Raw genomic sequence first — 21,947 nt, forward strand, 5'->3', positions numbered from 1 at the left:
GGTGCATTTCAAAATATATGCTGCTTTGTTGTTGTTTTTTTTAAAGAGCTGTGGTGGTGCAGGGATTAGAGTGCAGTATTGCAAGATAAGTCAGCAGTTCGGCAGTTCGAGTCTCACCCGCTCAAGGTTAACTCAGCCTTCCATCCTTCTGAGATCGGTAAAAGGAGGACCCAGATTGTTGTGGGGCAATATACTGACTCTATAAATTGTTTAGAGAGGGCTGTAAAGCACCATGAAGAGGTATATAAGCCTAAGTGCTATTACTATTGGTATTAAATAGTTCTTCAGAAATTACTTCTATTTTTTGATTTTAGATCTACAGAATTAGACTCAAACTGGTCATGGTTTCAGTTGAGGTGCATGCAAGTTGGAGGAAATGCAAATGCTGTAAGTACATTAAAACTCGCTCGACTTTTTTTCTTGGTTGCTAGGAATCAGTAATTATTAACTGATTTTTCATGGTTCTATGCATATTATGAGTTACATTTCATGTATTTTCTATTCTTTGATCAAACTGCCACATATGCCTTCACAATCTTGAAAACCAGGAAAATAAATGAATAAGATAGTTCTGGCTTCTTATTCATTTGTTTCTTTCTTTCAAGATTGCTGAACTCAGTACCCTGTTAGCTGCCCTAAGCATTTTTTACAGTTATATCAAAGGATAGAAAATACACAAAACGTAACTCATAAAAATCTTAGTATGCATAGAATCCAGATAAACGAATAGACATTTTAGAAAGCAATGGGAGTTAAATTGATTGTCACTGGTTTCAGGAAATCTAGCTTTAAGCCAAGTGAAACCTGAGGTATTCAATAATATTGGGATGATAGCCGATTCTAATTTTTATCAGAAAAAACTAATTATCCAAAACAGCAATAAAATAAGAGTGAAATAAGAAAATATACTCTTTTGCCTAAATTATGCAGATTTTTAATGTGGAATGCAAAGGTTCAGAAATTTTGGCATTCAGTCCTACTAATAGATACTAATCAGAAATGTGAAACTATGCTTGGGTAAAGTTATTTAAATAGGAAATGACAAACTTTAAATTCATCTCATCACTTATGTGTCCAAATTCTTATATGTAATACTGCTACTATATTACTTAGCTTAATAGAGTAGGGATTTTTTTTTTTCAATATTTTCAATTATAGAAGAAGAATCGGTAAAGGTTTGAACCATATTATGCCAGAAAATGTGGAGAAAAACACAATGGCCAAAAGATTGGAAGAAGTCAGTCTGCAAATTAGTGTTCAAAAATAGAATCTTAACAGAGAGTGCAAACTATTGTACAATATTCCTAATTTCACCTGCTAGCCAAACAAATGCATCCGATGTAGATTAAGACCATATTTGGAAAGGGAGATGCCAGATATTAATGCTGGTTTCAGCAAATAAATGGAGACATTATTACTGAAGCACACTGAATAATTGAGAAACTATAGAATACTGAAAATAAATATGTACTTCATTGATTATGGAAAGACCTTTAATTGTGTTGATAATATCCAGCTGTGGAATGTACTTAATAAAATGGAGATCTCATTGTCCTCATGTGGAACCTGGGCAGGAAGCCATAGTATTGAAAATAAAGGAGCACAGTAAAAAAGTGGAACTAAAATGAAATACAAAGAAAATCAAATTAATGACAACAGATTAGCAACAGTCTTAGAATTGATAGTGCTGAAATAATGGATGACTCCTGCCATTTGGATCAGCTATCAACATTAAAGGAGCTAGCTACCAGCATGTTTCTGCAGGTCATCATTTATAGTAGCAATGAATACCCTGGAAAAGATACTCAGATGCTGGGTTGCATCTATACCTACAAGGATTAGAATCATCCAGGCAATAGTTTTCCCCGTGACATTCTATGGAAGCAAAAGTTGGATCCTGAAGAAAAAATAAAAAGAGTATTGATGCTTTAAAACGGTCTTGATGAGGTAGACTCCTGATATATCAAGGATAGCCAGGAAAATAAGGAATTGAATTGTAGAATAAATCAACCCAGAATTCTTACTTAAGACACCAATGACCAGGCTCCAAATTACAGGTTGTCCTCGACTTACAGCAATTTGTTTAGTGACTGTTCAAAGTTATAACGGTACTGAAAAAAAAGTAACTTATGACCATTTTTCACACTTAGGGCCATTGCAGCACTTCCATGGTCACGTGATCAAATGCTTGGCACCTGACTCATATTTATGACAATTGCAGTGTCCTGGGGTCACGTGATCACCTTTTGTGACCTTTTGATAAGATAATAATAATAATAATAATAATAATAATAATAATAATAATAATAATAATAATAATAATTTTATTTATATACCGCCGTCCTCCCGAAGGACTCGGGGCGGTGTACAGCCAAAATTAAAAACATAAATATACAATATCATAGTTAAAATTAATTAAAATCATTAAATAGTTTTGGCCGAATTTTAAAACCCAAAGTTAAAACCCAATTTAAAATCATTCAATTAGACTGCCCCGCCTGTCGGAACAGTAGGGTCTTGAGGGTACAGCGAAAGACCCGGAGATCAGAGATGTTACTAATATCCGGGGGCAATTCATTCCAAAGGCAGGGGCTCTGACAGAGAAGGCTTTCCTCCTGGGTGTCGCCAGCCGGCATAACTTGGCTGACGGCACCCTGAGGAGTCCCTCTCTGTGGGAGCGAACTGGTCGGTGGGAGGCTGTTGGTGGCAGAAGGCGGTCCCGTAGATATCCTGGTCCTATGCCATGGAGCGCTTTAAAGGTGGTAACCAACACCTTGAATTGCACTCGGAAGACCACTGGGAGCCAGTGCAGCTCGCGCAGGAGAGGTGTTACATGGGCGTAACGAGGTGTGCCCATAACCACCTGCGCGGCCGCATTCTGGACCAGTTGGAGCCTCCGAGTGCTCTTTAGGGGGAGGCCCATGTAGAGAGCATTACAGTAGTCCAGACGGGAGGTGATGAGGGCGTGAGTGACTGTGCGCAAGGCATCCCGGTCCAGAAAGGGACGCAACTGACAATGAGGAAAGCAAAGACAATGAGGAAGCCAGATTCACTGAACAGCTGTATTACTAGCTTAATCGCAGTGATCCACTTAACAACTGTGGCAAGAAAGTTTGCAAAATGGGGCAAAACTCACTTAATAAATGTCTCAGCTCAGTTATTGTCGTACATCAAGGACTACCTTTATCAAACTTTGCATACATTATGCAAACAACCAAGCTTTATTGAGAAGTTTATCATGTTGGGAAATACAGAATGAAAAAGAGAGCAACTCATGTCAGGCGCAAGAAACCTGGAACTGGGATAGAGTTCAAAAGGAGTACAAGTTTATTTTATGCTACCTATATACAAGAATCTGACCTGCTAACGGAAAAGTCAAATTGGTGCTAGATAAGAGTCAACATAGTTCAATTGGATTCCAAACTGATGATGCGTTTGACCCTGCCCTCAGGCTCAACCTTGTTCTAGCAGCAAAATGGATGGACTCAACCTCACAGCGGGAATCTGTGCACTATTGGAACAGCTAAAGAGGCCAGCTGAGGACAGATCATCCTGGAAAAGGTCCATCTGTTTGGTCATTAAGAGTCGATATCCACTTCATGGCACATCATCAATTCTCTTGATGCACACAATTCTATTAGGGAATAAGCTTTGATGACATGTAGTCCTCGGTGAACGACTATTCATTCAGCAACAGAAATTTCGATGGTGGTGAATGAAGACACTTAACAGCTGCAGCTGTCACAGCATCCCTGCGGTCACATTATTGCAATTTGGGCACTTGGCAATCAGGCCTGCAATTACAATCCTCCTCCTGTGGTTTCCTAATTGCCATTTGCAACCTTCACTGCAGGCTTGCGATAAATAAGCAAAGTCAGAAAGGAAGCTGGCAGATCACAAATGGCAATCATACGATGTCACGTCTAACAATCATGCAGCATTTACTTAACAGTTGCAATTAGAACTGTTGTAAGGCAGTCAAGAAAAACAAGTGTTGTAAGAAAACGAAGCTTTTACACCGAGGCAGGAAAAACCAAAGTACAGATTAGGCAAAACCTGGCTGAAAAGCAGTAACTGTGAGAGGGACCTTGGAATGCTAGTGGATGATCACTTGAATTTGGGCCACCAGTGTGTAGCAACAGCCAAAAAAGCTAATACACGCCAAATTTAATCATTGTCTTTAAGAAAAACAAAGAAGTGTGGCTAGTGAACATGGCAGTACCTGGAGGCAGCAGAAGAGAAGAGAAGAAACTGGAAAAGATAACAAAAATCTTCAAATGCTAAAAGGAGCTGGCAGACATAATTTCGGAACCACTGGATCATATATTTCAAAAATCCTAGACTACCGGGGAAATTACCAGAGGACTGGAAAAGAGTTGATGTGTTCCAATCTTCAAAAAGGGGGAAAAATGGACCCAAGAAACTAGAGACCAATCAGCCTGACATAATCAGCCTGGGAAGATTCTGGAAAAGAAAAATCAAGCAGCTGATTTGTGAGCACCTAGAAGTGAAAAAGCTGATTATTAGAAGTCAGTATGAGTTGTTAAAAGCAGGTCATGACAAATAAATTGTATTGCTTTCTTTGATAAAATGACTAAATTAACGAATCAAGAAAATGTGGTGGATATAGTATACTTGGACTTCAGTAAAGCATTTGACCACAGGCTACTTCTTGGTAAGATAGAAAAATGTGGTATATAGACAGCATCACCACCAGCTGGATATGTAACTGTTTGACCAATCATACTCAACGTGTAAGTCCTCAATGCAACTACATGGATGGAAGGATGCCCACTACTTAGGCCCACTACTCTTCAATATCTTCATACATGGTTGAGATCAGGGGTGGGCAGCTGGGGATTCGCAGGGGTTCGGGAGAACCTCTAGCTAAGATCATATGCAGTTTGGAGAACCCCCAAATCCCACTCCTGGCTGGCCCCGCCCATCCCACCCTTCCCAGGAGTCCCCAAGCGGCTTGTTTTGGATGCAGGTAAGTGCAGGGTGCACATGGAGGCTTGGGGAGGGTGAAAAATGGGCCTACTGGAAGTTTGGAAAGGCTGGAAACAGGGCCATTTCTGGCCTCCAGAGGGCCTCCGGAGCCTGGGGAGGCCGTTTTCGCCCTCCCGGAGGCTTGAAGAAAGCATCCGGAGCCCAGGGAGGACAAAAACACCCTCCCCCCCAACACTGTGGTGCAGGAGGCCGACTAGGCCACGCCCACCATGGCCACACCCACCCAGCAACCAGGCAGAGAACCCCTTGCTAAAATTTTTGAAGCCCACCCCTGGTTGAGATGAAGAGATAAAATTGAAACTCGTCAAGTTTGCAGATGACACCAAGCTGGTGGGAGAATAGCGAACAATTCGGAAGACAAGCTCAAGATCCAAAAGGATCTTGACAGACTTGAACACCGGGCCGTATCCAACAAACAGCAATTCAGTGCTGAGAAAAGTAAGACTTTGTACTTAGGCAAGAAAAACCAAATGCACAGGTATAGAATAGGTGGTTTCTGGTGCAGTAACTGTGAAAGGGAGCAAAAGATCTCCAAGGTCCCTCCCAACTCTGTTATTCTGTATTCTTCAACCTTCTGAAAAAATGAACTAGTCAGCAATGACATTGAAGATTTTTAAAATATTTTATTTTTTAAAAAAAACACATCTTCTCAATGTTTTCTTTTTAGTCTGCATTCTTTCATCAGCATGGTTGCACCACAAATGATACCAATGCCAAGTATAGCAGTCGTACTGCACAGCTCTACCGAGACAAGATTAGATCTCTTGCAGCTCAGGCAACACGGAAATATGGCACAGATGTGAGTAATGTACATATTTTACAGTGCTTACTGATTTTGTGTTGTTCAGTCATCTCAATGTTTGTTTATAAAGCTAAAATGATATGGTATTGGTATCATGATCATATATGTCAAAATGTTGCAGGTAATTTGAAAAGAAAAAGCATATTGTATTTTTAATATTAATAGTATTATCTTTAAGCTTTGCTTTTCTGCTTATATAACCAGTTCATATGCAAAGATAAAATATACCATACTGTTTTTGTTGTATGGCCGTGTTCATACACCTGGTTGAATCCCTACAATTAATTTGCAAAAACTGTTGCATTTGACTGTAATGATTGAGCCTAACTGCTGGGGCTGAGATCCTGGGCAGAAGTCCTTCTGCTTTAAAGAACTGTACAGATAGTCCTTAGTATACAACCACAATTAAGCCCAAAATCTCTGTGGCTAAGCAAGATTTAACTAGCTTTGAGCTTTGCCTCCATTTTACAGCTTTTCTAAATCACTGCAGTTGTTAAGTTAATAAAACAGTTGTTAAGTGCATCTAGCTATCCCACTGACTTTGCTTTGTCTTGTCAGAAGGTCACAAAAGGTGATCACCAGAGGTAGTATTTAGCCGGTTCGCGTGAACTGGTAGCGGAGATCGTGGGCACCCACCTGCCCCTGCACTATGCCGTCCTATTTAGCCACGTTTTTGAGGCTGGGTGCATGTGTGGAAGGCATGCACTTGAGCAAAGCGCATGTGCAGAAGGCCGGGAGCAGGGGTGAAATGCTCCTGGTTCGAACCAGATCTCCCGGTCTGGTAGCGATGGCGGCAGGTGGTTTGGAGAACCAGTAGCAAAAATCCCTGCCCCCACCCCCATGCCTAGCTGAGCCGTGCGATTGCGCGGCTGGCATGATCGCGCGGCTCAGCTGGGATCGTCAGAGCCTTTTAAAAGCATGTTTTCTACAACCTCTTTGCCAAAGAGGTTGTAGAAAAAATGCTTTTAAAAGACTCTGATGATATCATCTGAGTTGCCTGATCGTCAGAGGCTTTTTTTTCTTTTAAAAGCAAAAAAAAAAAATGCTTTTAAAAGAAAACAAAAGCCTCTGATGATCAGGCAACTTAGCTGGGATCGTCAGAGCCTTTTAAAAGCATTTTTTTCTGCAACCTCTTAAGGTTGTAGAAAAATTGCTTTTAAAAGTATAAAAAAAAATAGTTGGCCACGCCCACCCAGTCACATTACTCCACTGCCACCAAGCCACGCCCACAGAACCGGTAGTAACAAATTTTACATTTGACCACTGGCCGGGAGGGCGTTTGCGCGTGAAGCAAGTGTGCGCGGGGCAAACCAGTGGTAAAAATATGTGAAACCCACCTCTGGTGATCACATCAACCAGGACACTGCAACCATCATAAATACATGTCAGTTGCAAGGAGTCCAAATTTTGATCCCATGGCCATGGGGATGCTGCAACAGTCATAAGTGTGAAAAATAGCCATAAATCACTTTTTTTCACTGCTGTTGTAACTTTGAACAATCACTAAATCAATGGTTGTAAGTCAAGGATTCCCTGTAATGGGTACACTCCAGATCACCTTTTCTGAATTTGATCCAAAAAGCTTAAACCTTTACAATTACAAGCATCGGCAATTTCATCTTGTTCACAGCCAATTTGTCCAGTATTGTGTAATTGTTTCAGGAAGCCAGTTGTGCAATTTTTTTTTTCTACGTTAGGAAACAGATGAAAAATGCAGCGCAAGCACTTTAAACAAACAAAAAGCAAAGAATCCTGGCAAGCATCTCACTTGTGTTTATGTTATTGTATATTTTAGTTATGGATAGATGGCTCCGGAGCCCCTCCTTTATCACCTCAGGAGAAAGAAGAAGACTTCTTTGCCTCTCATGTCTCTACTCAGGTATAGAATCAATGAAAAGTTTTTAATTTGATGGAATTTTACTTATATGTGAATGATAGGAGGTAAGACGGCATGGACATCATTAGAGATCTCTCAGTGGCACCTGAAATACTGATTTATCCCTTATATATTCCCATAAGTCATAGTAAAATGCTGAAAGTTGATCATGTCTCCCCAAAGTCTTCTCCAGGTTAAATATATCAATGTCTCTAGCAGTTCTTCTTATGTTTTTCTTTTCAGCCCCTCAGTCATCTTGGAAGGGTTTTAATTTATCATTGCCCTTTCTAAAACAGTACCTATAGTCTATACCAGTGATGGCTAACCTTTTTGCCATCGCGTGCCAGGAAGGGGGGGCGGGGGGGGTTTCGCATGTGCATGTGCCCACACCCATAATTCTATATGCCCCGTCCTGTGCATGCTTGCGCAATCCCCCTCCCCCCCCACTCCTGGCATGCGATGGCCCAGTAGGCCTGTTTTTCTTTCTCACCTGGCTCCAGATCCTCTCTATGCATCTGGGGAGGGCGAAAACAGCCTTCCCCATCCCCTTGGAGGCCCTCCGGAGGCAGGAAACAACCTGTTTCCCTACTTTTGGTGGGCCCAGAAGGCCCAAAAATCAGCTGGCCGGAGCTGAGCTGGCGTGCCAGGCAACATGGCTCCATGTGCCACCTGTGGCACGTGTGCCATAGGTTCGCCATCACGGGTCTATACACTACATTCTGATCAATTTACAGCAGTGGCCAAAATTGTGGAAACCTTTTGGGAAAAGTGTATTTTCTAAAACTAGTTAATAACACCACTTTTTTTTGGGAATAGTACCATAAAATTATATATCAATGGAAAGATAATTTAATCAAGAATGTAATGCAATAACTTTTATGAAGGATTTGCTATTAGAATACAGTATAAAGAAGAAAAGTGAAAAAGTAAAATTATCACAAGATATTACAAAAATTATCACCATGTCAGTTAATACTTAGTTGGGTAACCTTTAGCATGACTTACGGCCTTACAATGTCTTCCCATGGAGTGAACCAAGTTTTTTACTTCTGCAGCTGTTATAATGTGAAACCAAGATTTATTTATTATTTTATTTATTGGTTCAATTTATATACCGCCCTTTTCTGGAGACTCAGGGCGGCTTACAATGTGTTAAGCAATAGCCTTCATACTTTTGTATATACCTGCTTAGTAGGGCTTTCGGGCCCCCCTAAGCGGTGTTCTTTTTTATACAAAGTCAGCTTATTGCCCCCACAAACTGGGTCCCCATTTTACCTACCTCGAAAGGATGGAAGGCTGAGTCAACCTTGAGCCTGGTGAGATTTGAACTTGCAATAATTGCAGGCAGCTGGTGTTACTTAACAGTGCTTTAGTCTGCTGCGCCACCAAGGCTCTTTGAATGATTGCTTCTATTAACTGGGTTTTATTGCTGGGTCGCTTTAGTCGACTATAGATTTTTAGTTGGGTTAAGGTCTGGGCTATTCCCAGGCCATTCCAGCAGTGGAATATGATTATCTTGAAATTCCCCCAAAAAGTGGTGTTATTAGCCATCAAACCTCAAAAATACACTTTTCCCAAAAGGTTTCCACAATTTTGGCCACTATTGTAGAATAAAAAGGAACAGTAAATACTGCTTTCCAGGGTGGTCTCTCATCCTACGCTTATCCCTTTGATTTTTCCTGTCGGAAGTGACATTGACCCTGCTAAAATTCTTTATGCTGATTTCCAGACCCTCCTGAATCTTACGTGGAGTAGGGAACTATGGCCCTTTTATGACTTGTGGACTTCAACTCCCAGTATTCCTGAGCCAGCCATAGTTCCCTACCTCTGGCCTAGAACAAAGTCCTGTGATAAGCAACCCAACACCTTCCAGCTTAATCCATTGGTTACAGTTGTTCAGCCATCTCGTTTTCATCTAGTGGCAGTAATGTTCTAATTCACATGTTATCAGCTTCTCTGGTAGAACCTAATGGGGAATTTATTGGATGCTTCGCTGAAATCAAAATATGCTAGGTCCATCACAATCCCGTGGTCATATTAGAGATAGTCGCTTGGCCTAATTTATTTTTGACAAATCTGTACTAGATCCAAGAAGTTATTTTCTAAATGCCTATCATCATCATCATCATCTTCATATCATCATCTTGCCAATGGGGCCCACAATATTTGCTGATGCCATTGATCCATCTTGTTTTAGGTCTCTTTTGTGGACACTTTTTACCAAGTGGGATCCATTCTATGACAGCTTTGGTCCACCTGCCATCAGTTCTTGCTATGTGACCAGCCCGTTTCCGTTCCTATTCTTTTACTCTCTTGATGATATTGTATACTTTTGTTTGTTCTCTAATCCATATATACACATACACCTATACACACATCACATTCCTCCTCCTTTTCATTCTTTTCATTTGACTACCTTCTTTGTCCTGGGATGTTCCTTGATGCCATTTTCCCTCTTCAAGAGTGTCCTACCCTGTTTCTCCAAAAATAGGACCCAACCAGAAAATACCGTATTTTTCGTAGTATAAGATGCTCCAGACTATAAGATGCACCTACCTTTTTTGGTGAGGAAAACAAGAAAAAGAAATTTGCCTCTGCCTCCCAGCAATTTTGCCTTTTTGCAGCAAACAGCAAATAGCCTGCTTTACTTTCATTTTCGTTTTCAGCATAGCTTGATTAGCACAAGAAAAAAAAAACTGCTCCCAGCAATTTACCTCCTTGCAGCAAGCAGCAGAGGCACAGGCAAAACAGCTGAGAGCAAAACAGCTGAGAGTCAGGAGGCCGATCCAATCAACTTGTGCTAATTAGGCTGTGCTGAAGCTTAAACGAACTGTTTCTTCTTGCTGCTTGCTGCAAGGAGGTAACTGCTGGGAGGCAGAGGCCAAAGGGTGGGGGCCAGTGGGTGGGCATGGCTACATTTGGTGTATAAGACGCACCTAAATTTTCACCCCCTTTTAGGGGGGAAAAAGGTGCATCTTATACTCCGAAAAATACGGTAAGTCCTAGCATGATTTTTCAGGAGGCTCATAATATAAGCCCTACCCCCAAAATAAGCCCCAGTTAAGATTGTCAGCCAAATGGATGCATTTAGTACCATATTTTCCCCAAAATAAGACCTAACCAGAAAATAAGCCCTAATGCATCTTTTGGAGCAAAAATTAATATAAGACCCGGTCTTATTTTCAGGGAAACACAGTATATCTGATCCAAGAGCTCATAATTTTCCCTGATAAAATCGAAAACAAACAGCTTTGCCTCAGGATGCTTTACCTTATCTTCCAGGAGAGCAATCAGCCTTCATTTATAGCATGTATAAATTCTGTTTGTGGAAGGAAAGCAAACATGATACATTCTCTGCAGGTCATAAAAGAAATTCTGTTTGTCTTTATGCCAAAAAAGATCCTGTTTGTTCACTCTGCAAACTTGCTCATTGAAAAGTTGGCTGCTTTATTTGTCCCCTGAACCTATTTCAGAACTAGGTCAGCAACAAGCAATATCTGTCACATAGTGAGCAGTGAGCATCACTCCCAAGAACTGTCAGCAGCCCTTCCACCTTCCTAACTCTTCTGCTGTCTCCTCTCTCCTTGTCCTGTTTCTTCTCAGTTGAATTCCCTTCAAACGCCTTCTCGGTCTCTCTTCACATGCTCACTAAAGCCAATATAAGTCTGATCAAATAAAAATCCATTTAATTTGGGTTAGAAGAAATCTTACAGACTAAATGTATTTTTTTGTATAAGCAAATTGATAGTAAAATATTTCACTACACTCACTACCTGGGACTTGAAACTAAAACTTCCTCATTATTCATATCCAATATGATTTTTCAGCTGCATTTCTGAATGAGATGTCAGCAAAACTTTTTGTCAGCAAAAATATTTGTATTTCATGTTTTTAATTCTGGCTGTGCACCGCCCTGAGTCCTCAGGGAGAAGGGCGGTATATAAATTGAAAAATAAAATAAAAATAAAATAAAAATAAAACTTCTTAACATATAATATCTTAATATCTTATATACATGAATATTAGTCTGCACCTAAACTAATTCTGATGAGCTTAATTTTAATTCTTTGGACTTCAACACTGCTAATAACTTGTGTTTTTTTTCTTTCTCTTTTGTAGGTTATTGACCAGGAATCATTACCACAGGAAACAATTAATCCACAGCAGAATTCTTCAGAAAACAATTCAGAAAGCAAAGATGGTATAGTTTATCAACTTCATTTCTAAAATGTGTGACAAAATGTAGCGAATATGTAAAAATTCCTAAATCCTGTTGATTGTGTTCTTATAAGATCATTGCATAAATAGCTTTTATCAACTGTAGTGCTTTTAAAAACATATACAAAATTACTTACACAAAACTAAATGAGTTTTGCTGCTTTATAACCCATGCCAGTTATTGTCACACATGAAAAGTTCTAGAAATATGACTGTATCTGATAAAAATATACTTTAAATTTGCCTATTATAATCAGTTCAGATCCAGATAAATTTTCAGCATACTGAAACTGTCTTTAATTCAAATAGATAAGAACAGAAGTTGACTGACTGGGAAAACAGGAAGTTGAGTTGACTGTATGTAGATCAAGGATTTAGAACTGTACTAATCTTTATCATTTATATGTTTGCTGATTTTCTTTTATTTCTAGAAGATCCAGAATATGGACCAAGTGTTGATTACCTTAGTGTATCGCCTGAAGCTTCTTTAGGTAAACAATACAGAAGAAAAGATCTCTGAATGTCTACAGATGCAGCAGGATGGACAAAACAGTACAAATCTTACGTTGTGTTTGCTGACTTGTCAGCAATTTCATAGTAATAATTATCCTAGCCCTAAACAGCTAATTATTACAAGAGTTCAGAAGATGCCATGAGTCAGATGTACACATTATTGCTACACATACATTACTGAGACATGTTTTAGAACACGAGTTTCTTCCGGTAGCATCTGGCTTACTTGTAGCTGTTTTTATCTGAGGATGTAGTGATTAGCATCATATAATAGAGCCACGATTCTGGGTATTCTGTTTAGAATTTTTGCAGTTCAGTTAGAAATACCTTTCCATTTAGAGTATTCTGAGTCTTCATTCCTGATGTTTGTTTTTCAGTTGACATGCTGCATCCATGTTTAAGCTATATAAAATTTAAATGAACAAACAGAATACAACCGCACTTCCTTTTAGGAGATCAGAAACATGCTAACATGTTCTGGCAAGATGGAGAAATTTAAATTGTTTCTTCCTTCATTCTGAAATGGCACAACTCCCAAACATTGGAACCATATGCTATTTCTTGGGGTGTGGGTGAGGGGGAGTTTGGTAAATTGGCTCTTCAAATCAATGCAGCTGCATTCTTGTATAAATGCATATGTTTGTTTAGTTAGTGATATATATATTTTTATCTCTTATTTTAGCCTACTTGGAGAAGGTAAATACTTCAGGCACGGCACCTAACAAAGGTGACTGGATGTTTTAGTTACCCTGTTTTGCTGCTTCAGTTTCCACATACTTCTGTGGAATAGAACATTATATTAATTTACTTAGTTTGTATTAGCAGTTCCAGCAAATATATCTACATGCTTCTAATTTCTTTTTAAATTTTCTCTTGCTTCTGAACCTACCTTTTTACTATTTTTCTTGATGTAACTAAAGAGCAATGAGATGTATTTGGTAGCCCCATATTTTAACATGTTGTATCTTTGAGGTGGCTTTCATATGTAGATCCAAAACTAGTTTGCATGCAGGTCACTAGACAGAAAACTGGCAACAGATGATGAATGCTCTGTTATCTGTTGATACCTATTTGTTACATTTTCTGAATAGTTTATTGCTTGTAGGCCAGTCAGCTTACTGGCCTTCAACCTTAAGAAAGAATCCTATTCTATTCTCTTATATGGGGATTCAATGTTCTCCTGCCACTGAAGTGACGCCATATTTTTTTCTCAATTTTTTATAGAACAAAGCACTACATGTTCAGTGCTTTCTTATTTTTTTTTTTTTCCTTTCAGCAGTTTGGAGTGGTATACAGAATTTAATTCTTAATCTGATCCATTTACTGGGTCAGCAGTGATAGTTGTGGATAACATGAATAGTTAAATCTTTTGGCAAAAGTGGATTTACTTGGTGAGAAATGGCATAATTTCTTCTAAGTTTATTTTGGCAATAAATATATACAACATTAAAGCTTCTGACCACTGCCTCAAAATATTCAGGATTCCCATATTGAGATTCCCATAATTCTTCTTTGTCAGATGTTTTCCTGACAGAGTTGTGTATTAGATCTAGGGAAGTGTTATGTTCTGGCTTTCATTTATTTGGAGATCTGTTCATAAACAGTTAAAACTATTATACTAAGTTAAAACTATATTATACTAAGTTAATATTTAGAGGTACAAAATTTCATGATTTGCAGAATCACTATCTGGTTTTGTTCAAGGGTTGTATTTTTTCTATGTATTAATTATCTCCTCTTCTTTTCCTTCTCATTCCTTTTACTTTTATCAACTGCCTTCGCTCCCTCTTAGCTTTTCCATCCATTGAATCATATGAAATTAACTGGTTACTCTATAGTGGCATTCTACTAGTTCAGCAATCCATTGTTTTTAATCACACACACACACACACACACACACACACACACACACACACACACCAGCTGTTCTGTTATTATTTCTACTTACGCTGTCCAAGTGCAGTAAAATGACGATCAGCCACATATGCAGAACTGGTAGTAATAAATATGTATTTTTTTTTGCTGTAATATTAATAGCAATAGCACTTAGACTTATATACCGCTTTACGGTGCTTTATAGCCTTCTCTAAGCAGTTTACAGAGTCAGCATATTGCCCCCAACAGTCTGGGTCCTCATTTTACTGACCTTGGAAGGATGGAAGGCTGAGCCGGTGAGAATTGAACTGCCGAACTGCTGGCAGCCGGCAATCAGCTGAAGTAGCCTGCAATATTGCATTCTAACCATTGCACCACTAATAATATGCCATGTACCCTTTAGTCTAGTCCAGGGGTATCAAACTCATGATGACACATTGTCACATGACGTATTGTTACTCCTCCCCCTTGTTAAAAAGGGAGTGGGACACCCCTGGTCTAGTCCTAATGCCATTGTTACTCAAATTTCCTTTGAAAAACAAGAGGTATCTATTTTGGCCTGCATAGTTCCATAAACAATGCAAAAGTTAATTCCCCTGCCCTCACTTCTACGTGGCACAGGAATTATTATAAAGGCTGAAATTTCCAAATCAAGCTCAGGGCCTAAGGACCGCATCTATGTAATTTTCTTGGCCAAGGATACCAACTCAGCTTGCCTCCTTCCAGATTTTTTTGTTCATTTAAAATGGGGGATTTCCAGTCTCATCCATATTCCCGGGGTTTCTTGGTGTCAGGCCGCTCCTACTTGGATTCTGAGATCAGTAAGGACTGGCCAGGCACTGCCATCTGTGGAAGCATCATCATAACAATGCTCACCTCCGAGATATATGATATTGATCCATCTCGGCTTTATGAAGATAACTTGGTGAGATTTACCACACTGGAGGAAAGACTATTGGGATAGATTTCTAATTCTGAAAAAGATTTATTTAAGGTGTCAGCTGGTAAACTGTTGAGGGACTTAATTGATTTATTTGTATACAAATATTCAGTTATTTTATTCAAGTTAAAATGTCATCTTAGTTTCCCCTAAGAAAAAAACAGTTATGTAGACATTCTCGAGGAACATATTTCCCTTTTTATACTAAATTCTTTTCTTGAAAAATACAGAACTTTGGAAATGCATTAATTTATAAGCAGGTGCCTAGGATTCCCTTTCTCTGGAAGATTATATATTATTTTTAAATGTTGAAAACTAATTCCATATTATATTGTATAGCTTTTCCTAATTCTTGTAAGTTAAATGGGCAATTCTGGTGTTTTGTACTTTTATAGATATTACTGTTCATGCTAATTTCATCATGTTACAGTGTATGTAATTCATAGGCTGTGTATTTTTCTTACAGAAATCAGTTCTGTGATGAAGAAGAAACCAAATCAAGTAAAAAAGGGAGTAAGTATTTAAACTGATATTTTCAAAACTCTTTTACTCGGCTGCTGAAGAGATTCATGCTCTTTTTTATGCACATAAAGAGTTGTATACCTCTGAATTTAATCAAATTAGTCCTCAGTAATTAGGCCTATATGCAGAGCATCCTCTCCTAAAAACATCCTATTGTTAACTAGTTAAAGGGAGGTTGGGGGAGGGGAGGGAATTGAACCTTCCTTGTGGCATTCATATCCACTGCTCTTAAATTGGCCCAGAGAGTCTCCACTACAATAGTATGGAGACGAATTATGAAAAGCGAGTGATGATGGCATAATGCATATGCAACAACTTACATCAGTCAAGTAAAGGGAAACAGCTGTTAACTTAAATAATGAGGGAGGGCACCATGGACCTTTGGTCTCATTGGACTCGCTGCATTGTGGCTTGCTGCAGATGTCACTGGACTGGGTTATACATCCATTTAGATGTCTGTGGAGATTCTCAGTCATCCAGGTCATGGTTGTCCCAAAGGTGCTTTTTTCAAGAGGCAGATGGACTTTCCAGCACCATCCACTCAGAGCTGAAGAAGCTTCTTGGATGAGAAGCAAAACGTCTTCAAAGAAAAACCAGAAAGTCCAGTAGAGATACATTTGCCAGTCTTATTTCCATGCTATATAGGACTGACTTGGGAGCAAGCGGTAGTAATTTGGTCAGCTGTTTTCTTAATTCCATGCATGCCTAGTCTGCTTTTCTATATAGTAACTTAGAAGTAAGCTGCATGTCATGTGATTTATATCTAGCCACACAAGCGGGTGCAATTAGAATGCATTTTTTTGTATTCGTCTTACAACATTGCTTTACCAAATTTGACATCCGAATTGTTCATTAACTGCTTTCAAAGAAGAATCAGCACCCTTTTTTTAATACTGTGGTTACTACTAACCATAGATTTGCCTCATCCAGCAATCAAAATTTAATAGTGGCCCATCGCTTACAAATTCCAGCTCACAAATCAGGAGCTGCAAGGCTGCCCTAGGAACTGCAAAGCATCATGAATGCAGAAGCCAGGCCTTGCTGGTATGGCTTCCCTTGCCTTTACTAGAGCTGTTTCCTTTCCATTTTGTCCTTAGAGAAAGAAACATGAAATAACATGGATTCTTCTATTGTGATAACCTTTTTTCATTTTTCTTTCACATCCAAATTAAAGGTTGGAGCTAAGAAATGTGGTTTGGGGGCCCAGAAACTGAGCAGCAAGAGTTTTAACGAGATAGAAAAACAAGCACAGGCAGTAGATAAACTGAAGGAAGCTGGCAAAGCAAAAGAGAAGGAAGAACCGCTGTAAGTAGAGTTTGCTTGGCACCTGTTAGATTCTCTCTTTGCAGACTTAAGTGGGTATTTGAAGTGGAAAATGTTTGAATATCCTCTGATACAAGGAACTTTAGGGATGATACCTATTTTACTTTGGTGTAGGCCGGGGGTCAGCAACCTGCAGCTCTGGAGCTGCATGTGACTCTTTCATCCCTCTGCTGCGGCTCCCTGTCGCCAGTCAGCTCCACAATTGATAGGGCTTTCAGTTAGGATAGGTAGAAAAAAAAGATGCCGTGCTAGGAGGAGACTATGGTGGAGGGAACTGGACTTCCGGTTGGCAGAGGAAAAAGGGTGCCACGCTAGGAGGAGACTATGGTGGTGGTGATGGGGGGAACCGGACTTTTGGTTGGCTCTGGAATTGAACAGGGGACTTCTGGTTAGGGCCTTTGTGGCTCTTTGAGTGTTTAAGGTTGCCGACCCCTGGTATAGGCCCTGGAACTAAGGCAGCATGATGGCTCAGCAGTTAAGATGCTGGGCTTGTAGGCTGGAAAGCTGACAGCCCGGGTTTGAGACTTTGCCTAGCTCCTGCCCATCTTGCAATTCGAAAGCATGCAAATGCGAGTAGATAAATAGATACCACCTCAGTGGAGAGAAAATAGTGCTCCACGACATCATGCTGGCCACATGACCATGGAAATGTCTTTGGACAGTGGTGACTCATGGGCTCGAAATGTAGGTGAATGCCGCCCCCTGTAGTTGGAAATGAGTAGCGAAATAAAATCCACAGAGATTCCTTTCCTTCCTGGAATTAAATAATAGTATGTTGTCATTTTTCAAAAACTGATCCAATAACTTAATAGGCTGCTTTTACCACATATATATGTATAGTATGGGTCTATTTCTGAATAAATCAGAATTCACTTCATAATCAGTTGTGACTTAACAGAATTATAATAAAATTAAAAACATGAATATGCTTTTAATTATTTTAGATTACAAGGAGAAAATGGAGCAAACGTTTACATTGTGTATTGCCTTTCCGTTATTTTCATGAATAGAATAGGCATTGTATTTAAATAAACATTTGGAAATATTCCTCTAAATAGCACTCACTTTTCTTGATCCATTATGAAAATGTTTATCCAGGTTTTATGTCTACAAAAATGTACTAAGCTATCAAAATGGGATACCAAGTTATTCTTAATGACTTCACTTTTCTTCTTTATTACATTGATTAAATGCTTGTGTTGCAATGTGATAAAATTCTTACAAAAGTAGGTTAGAAAAATTATTGCATCTTTCTTTGAAGAACTATGTTCTGATATTTTTGATTTTGTTAATGCTGTCAGACAGAAATAACAGTAAGTGTGATTTTTGTCTTGTAAATGAAAACTCAAAGAATATTTATTGAAAGCTTTTGTAGCGTATTTGCATGGCTTTCAAGATAGGAATTAATACCACAGAACTTCATAATCAATTGATTTCTTCAGATAGCTGTTCATTTGTCTAATTAGTAATCCATTAGTTTCCATTTACCTGTTATCTCTTTAATATCTCTTTAATAAAGTATCTGGTAATCTAAGATACTTTCTTATTAGATCATTTTTATACATCTTCATTTCTATTCCACACCATTACAAAGGATTCATTAAATATACCAGGAGTAAATGCAAATCTAGTAATTTGTTATGAAAATCAGATATAATTGATTCATACTATTTTCCTAATATGTGTGTTCATACCCTGCACTATCCAACTGTTATGATTTGTGTGGAGTTCTACTTGTTTATAACTTGCAGCAGCTGCCTTCAGATTGAAGATGCTCCAATATTAAGAAACATTCAGGATTTTTTTTTATCCAGTATGTCTTCTAAACTGGCATTATATTTTACTTATTGAGAGGGGCAATAATATGTGGGGGAAGGAGTGTTTGTTAGTAGGGATTAATTTAAATGACCCTTAAGTCTACTATACAGTATATATTCCTGCTAGCTGAACAGTTAAGAAAAAGAAGTCCATTTTAGATTAAGTTTAGCAGCCTAGCTCAATTAGGATAAACCATTACTCTTAACTCTGTATAGCAGAAGCAAGCAAATGAAAACTATAGTTTATAAAAAAGTTAGATTGTTTCAACTAACCATAGTTAGGTGCAGGCACAGTTAAAACACTAATGACTGACATCTGAAAGAATTGTTTCCAGTTTTTTTCTTCACAATCCTTCTGGGAAAGGTAGGTCTTAATCATAAACAGTGAATGGGGGTGGCAAATCGTGCCCATCTTTCCCTATTATAATGTCACACACTTTAATCATAAACACATCGGTATCCTATCACTAGCTCCTGTAGTATGCTTTGCAAGAGGTCGGAAAGCCAGACAAACATTATTCTTCTAAGAGGAATGTTGCTTGCAGTTAATATCTATATCAGTGGTGGGTTTCAACCGGTGTTACCACTGGTTCGCATCATGCACACGCTTCGCGCATGCACCCCAACCAAATACATACAAGCGCAGTGTATTGGGGAACAGCTGAGATGTGGCAATCCACTCTGCACCGCCTTTCAGTTGGGCTAAAAACGACCAAATATAAGGTATGTATAATGCGCAGGCGGGAAGGCCAACCTAACCGTCAGAGTGAACTAGTTCGCTCTCAGCTCACCATCGTTGCTACCGGATCGCCCGAACCGGGCCGAACCAGTAGAAACCCACCACTGATCTATATCCATATTTGTAGGTCTGTGAGTAAATCATTTCTCTCCATTTGTTTTTACAGTAGCTGTCCGATTTGTAAATGCTCTTGTAGGGCCAGTCTTTCCCAAATACAGTTTTCATTATTCCTGACCAGTATTGCCAAGGAGAAAAGAGAATTGTGGATAATGATCGGGGGTGGGCTGCTGGGGGTTCGCAGGGGTTCAGGAGAACCTCTAGCTAAGATTCTGGACAGTTTGGAGAACCCCCAAATCCCACTCCTGGGTGGCCCCGTCCACCCCATGTGGCCTGTTTTGAATGCAGGTGAGTGCAGAGCGCACACGGAGACTCAGGAGGGTGAAAACTGGGCCTACCAGAAGTTTGGGAAGCCTCCAGAGGGTCACTGGAGCCTGGGGAGGCCGTTTTCCCCCTCACGGAGCCTCAGGAGCCCAGGGAGAGCAATCCCCCCCCCCCGGTGCAGGAGGCCAACTAGGCCACACCCACCATGGCCACGCCTACCAAGCAACCAGGCAGAGAACCCCTTTCTAAAATTTTTGAAGCCCACCCCTGGTAATGATGCTCTGTGAGCTTAGTTGTCTGCTTGCATATGCTTCATTATCTAACTAGATAACATCATCAGTGCTAGTGAGGGTGGGGTTTGCTCCCAGTTTATATAGCGTAGCTTGCCCTGCCAGTGTTGGTGGAGGTATGGTTTTCTTCTTGGTAGTTCCTTGATTAAATGGTTGTTTACAGCTTTATTGTTTGTCTGATATTTACATCTCTATCCCTATCCCTATCTCCCCCCACCCCCTGTCTCTCCTCTTTATCCACACATATCCACACAAACATTTATCTGTATATAAGAGATAGTTTGGTCAAGTGGTTAAGGCACTGAGCTAGAAAGCAGGAGACAAGTGAGTTCAAGTCCAGCCTTAACCATGAAAGCCAGCAGGGTGACTTTGTGGAAATCACTCTCCCCCAGCCCAACTCACCTTATATGGTGGTGGTTGTGGGTAAAATAGGAGTAGGATATGTTCGCTGCCTTGAATTGTTTGTAAATATAGCAAAGGCAGGGTACAAATAAATAAAATATATATGTGTAAATGTGTAGACATGGTTTATATTTTTAGGTTTACAGAGATTTTAAAAATGTGGTTTATCTTTTAGGTTTACTGAGATAAAATGTACACACCATTCAAAAGAGACAATTAAAAATCAAGAAGGAAACAAAAAGACCAGAATATATCTTTTTCAGCAACCAGATAAGCAGGGATTTAACACCAAGCTTAGCACGAAGGACTCCACAGTTCTACCCTGAGCTACATATATTCTCCTCTATTTTAGAAAAGAGAATTGGTAGCCATAACATAAATACCACTTCAGGAAAAACTGATTTTGTTGTGCAATATTACAAAAATAGCCACAACTTTTCCTGATTGACTTTTGGACTGTAGATGTGTCCTGTTTTTTGCAGTTTGAGTTCAGAAACTCTTAGTACAGCTTTAAATTATCTCAAATTCTGTGTTTCGCCATACATTCTGTTTCCTTGATCCTGTGATACTTTCCAATTATGTTTTTCCATTGTTGTGCTCTTTATTATTCCTTTGCCACTAATCATTTAAAAGCAAAATAATATACAATGCTCATTACAAAGGCTGATTAAATTTGAATCCTCCTATAAAGGTAGAACTCTTTAATTTTAGAAGTATAAGAAAAGGAATTTTACTCAATTAAGTCATGTACTTCTAGTTTTTGCGTCGAAAAATATTACTTCGTTTATACTACTATGAGTAAAATTTTCTGGCATTCAAGATATATCAGTTTTATGTGGGCTTTTCTTTTTAGGGTATCATCTTTACGACTGGCCTACAAAGATCTTGAAATTCAGATGAAGGATGAAAAATTAAATGTGCCTGGTAAAAAGAAAACAGAGATAGAAAGACTTGGCATGGGATTCAGTAATAGTAGAAGGTATGTATTTGATTCAGATCATCCACTTTACATTGGACATCTCTTAACACAGGTAGTCCTCAACTTACGGCCACAATTGAGCTCAAAATTTTTGTTGCTAAGTGAGACATTGTTAAGTAAATTTTGCCCTGTTTTACAACTTTTCTTGCCACAATTATTAAGTGAATCACTGCAGTTATTAAATTATTAACAGTTGTTAAGTGAATCTGGTTTCCCCCATTGACTTTGCTTGTCAGAAGGTCGCAAAAGGTGATCACATG

General features: G+C 39.2%; 1 protein-coding gene across 3 annotated transcripts in view; it reads left to right on the forward strand.

Annotated features, from left to right (window-relative positions):
- ARFGAP3 (ARF GTPase activating protein 3) overlaps positions 1–21,947 on the forward strand; it is a 41,057-nt gene that overhangs the window by 8,468 nt on the left and 10,642 nt on the right. Inside the window, exons 3-11 of one of the 3 annotated variants that reach the window (XM_070947951.1) lie at positions 315–387; positions 5,678–5,809; positions 7,608–7,691; positions 11,808–11,889; positions 12,338–12,397; positions 13,102–13,146; positions 15,701–15,747; positions 16,931–17,061; positions 21,562–21,687. In XM_070947951.1, coding sequence (XP_070804052.1) covers positions 315–387; positions 5,678–5,809; positions 7,608–7,691; positions 11,808–11,889; positions 12,338–12,397; positions 13,102–13,146; positions 15,701–15,747; positions 16,931–17,061; positions 21,562–21,687 — 780 coding nt within the window. The remainder of the gene's footprint in view (positions 1–314; positions 388–5,677; positions 5,810–7,607; positions 7,692–11,807; positions 11,890–12,337; positions 12,398–13,101; positions 13,147–15,700; positions 15,748–16,930; positions 17,062–21,561; positions 21,688–21,947) is intronic. The other 2 variants (XM_070947952.1, XM_070947953.1) reach the window with 2 other exon arrangements.

This window comes from Pituophis catenifer, unplaced genomic scaffold (assembly GCF_029215685.1).
Source record: "Pituophis catenifer annectens isolate HBS135680 unplaced genomic scaffold, rPitCat1.0.hap2 SCAF_7, whole genome shotgun sequence".
Taxonomy (NCBI): Eukaryota; Metazoa; Chordata; class Lepidosauria; order Squamata; family Colubridae; genus Pituophis; species Pituophis catenifer.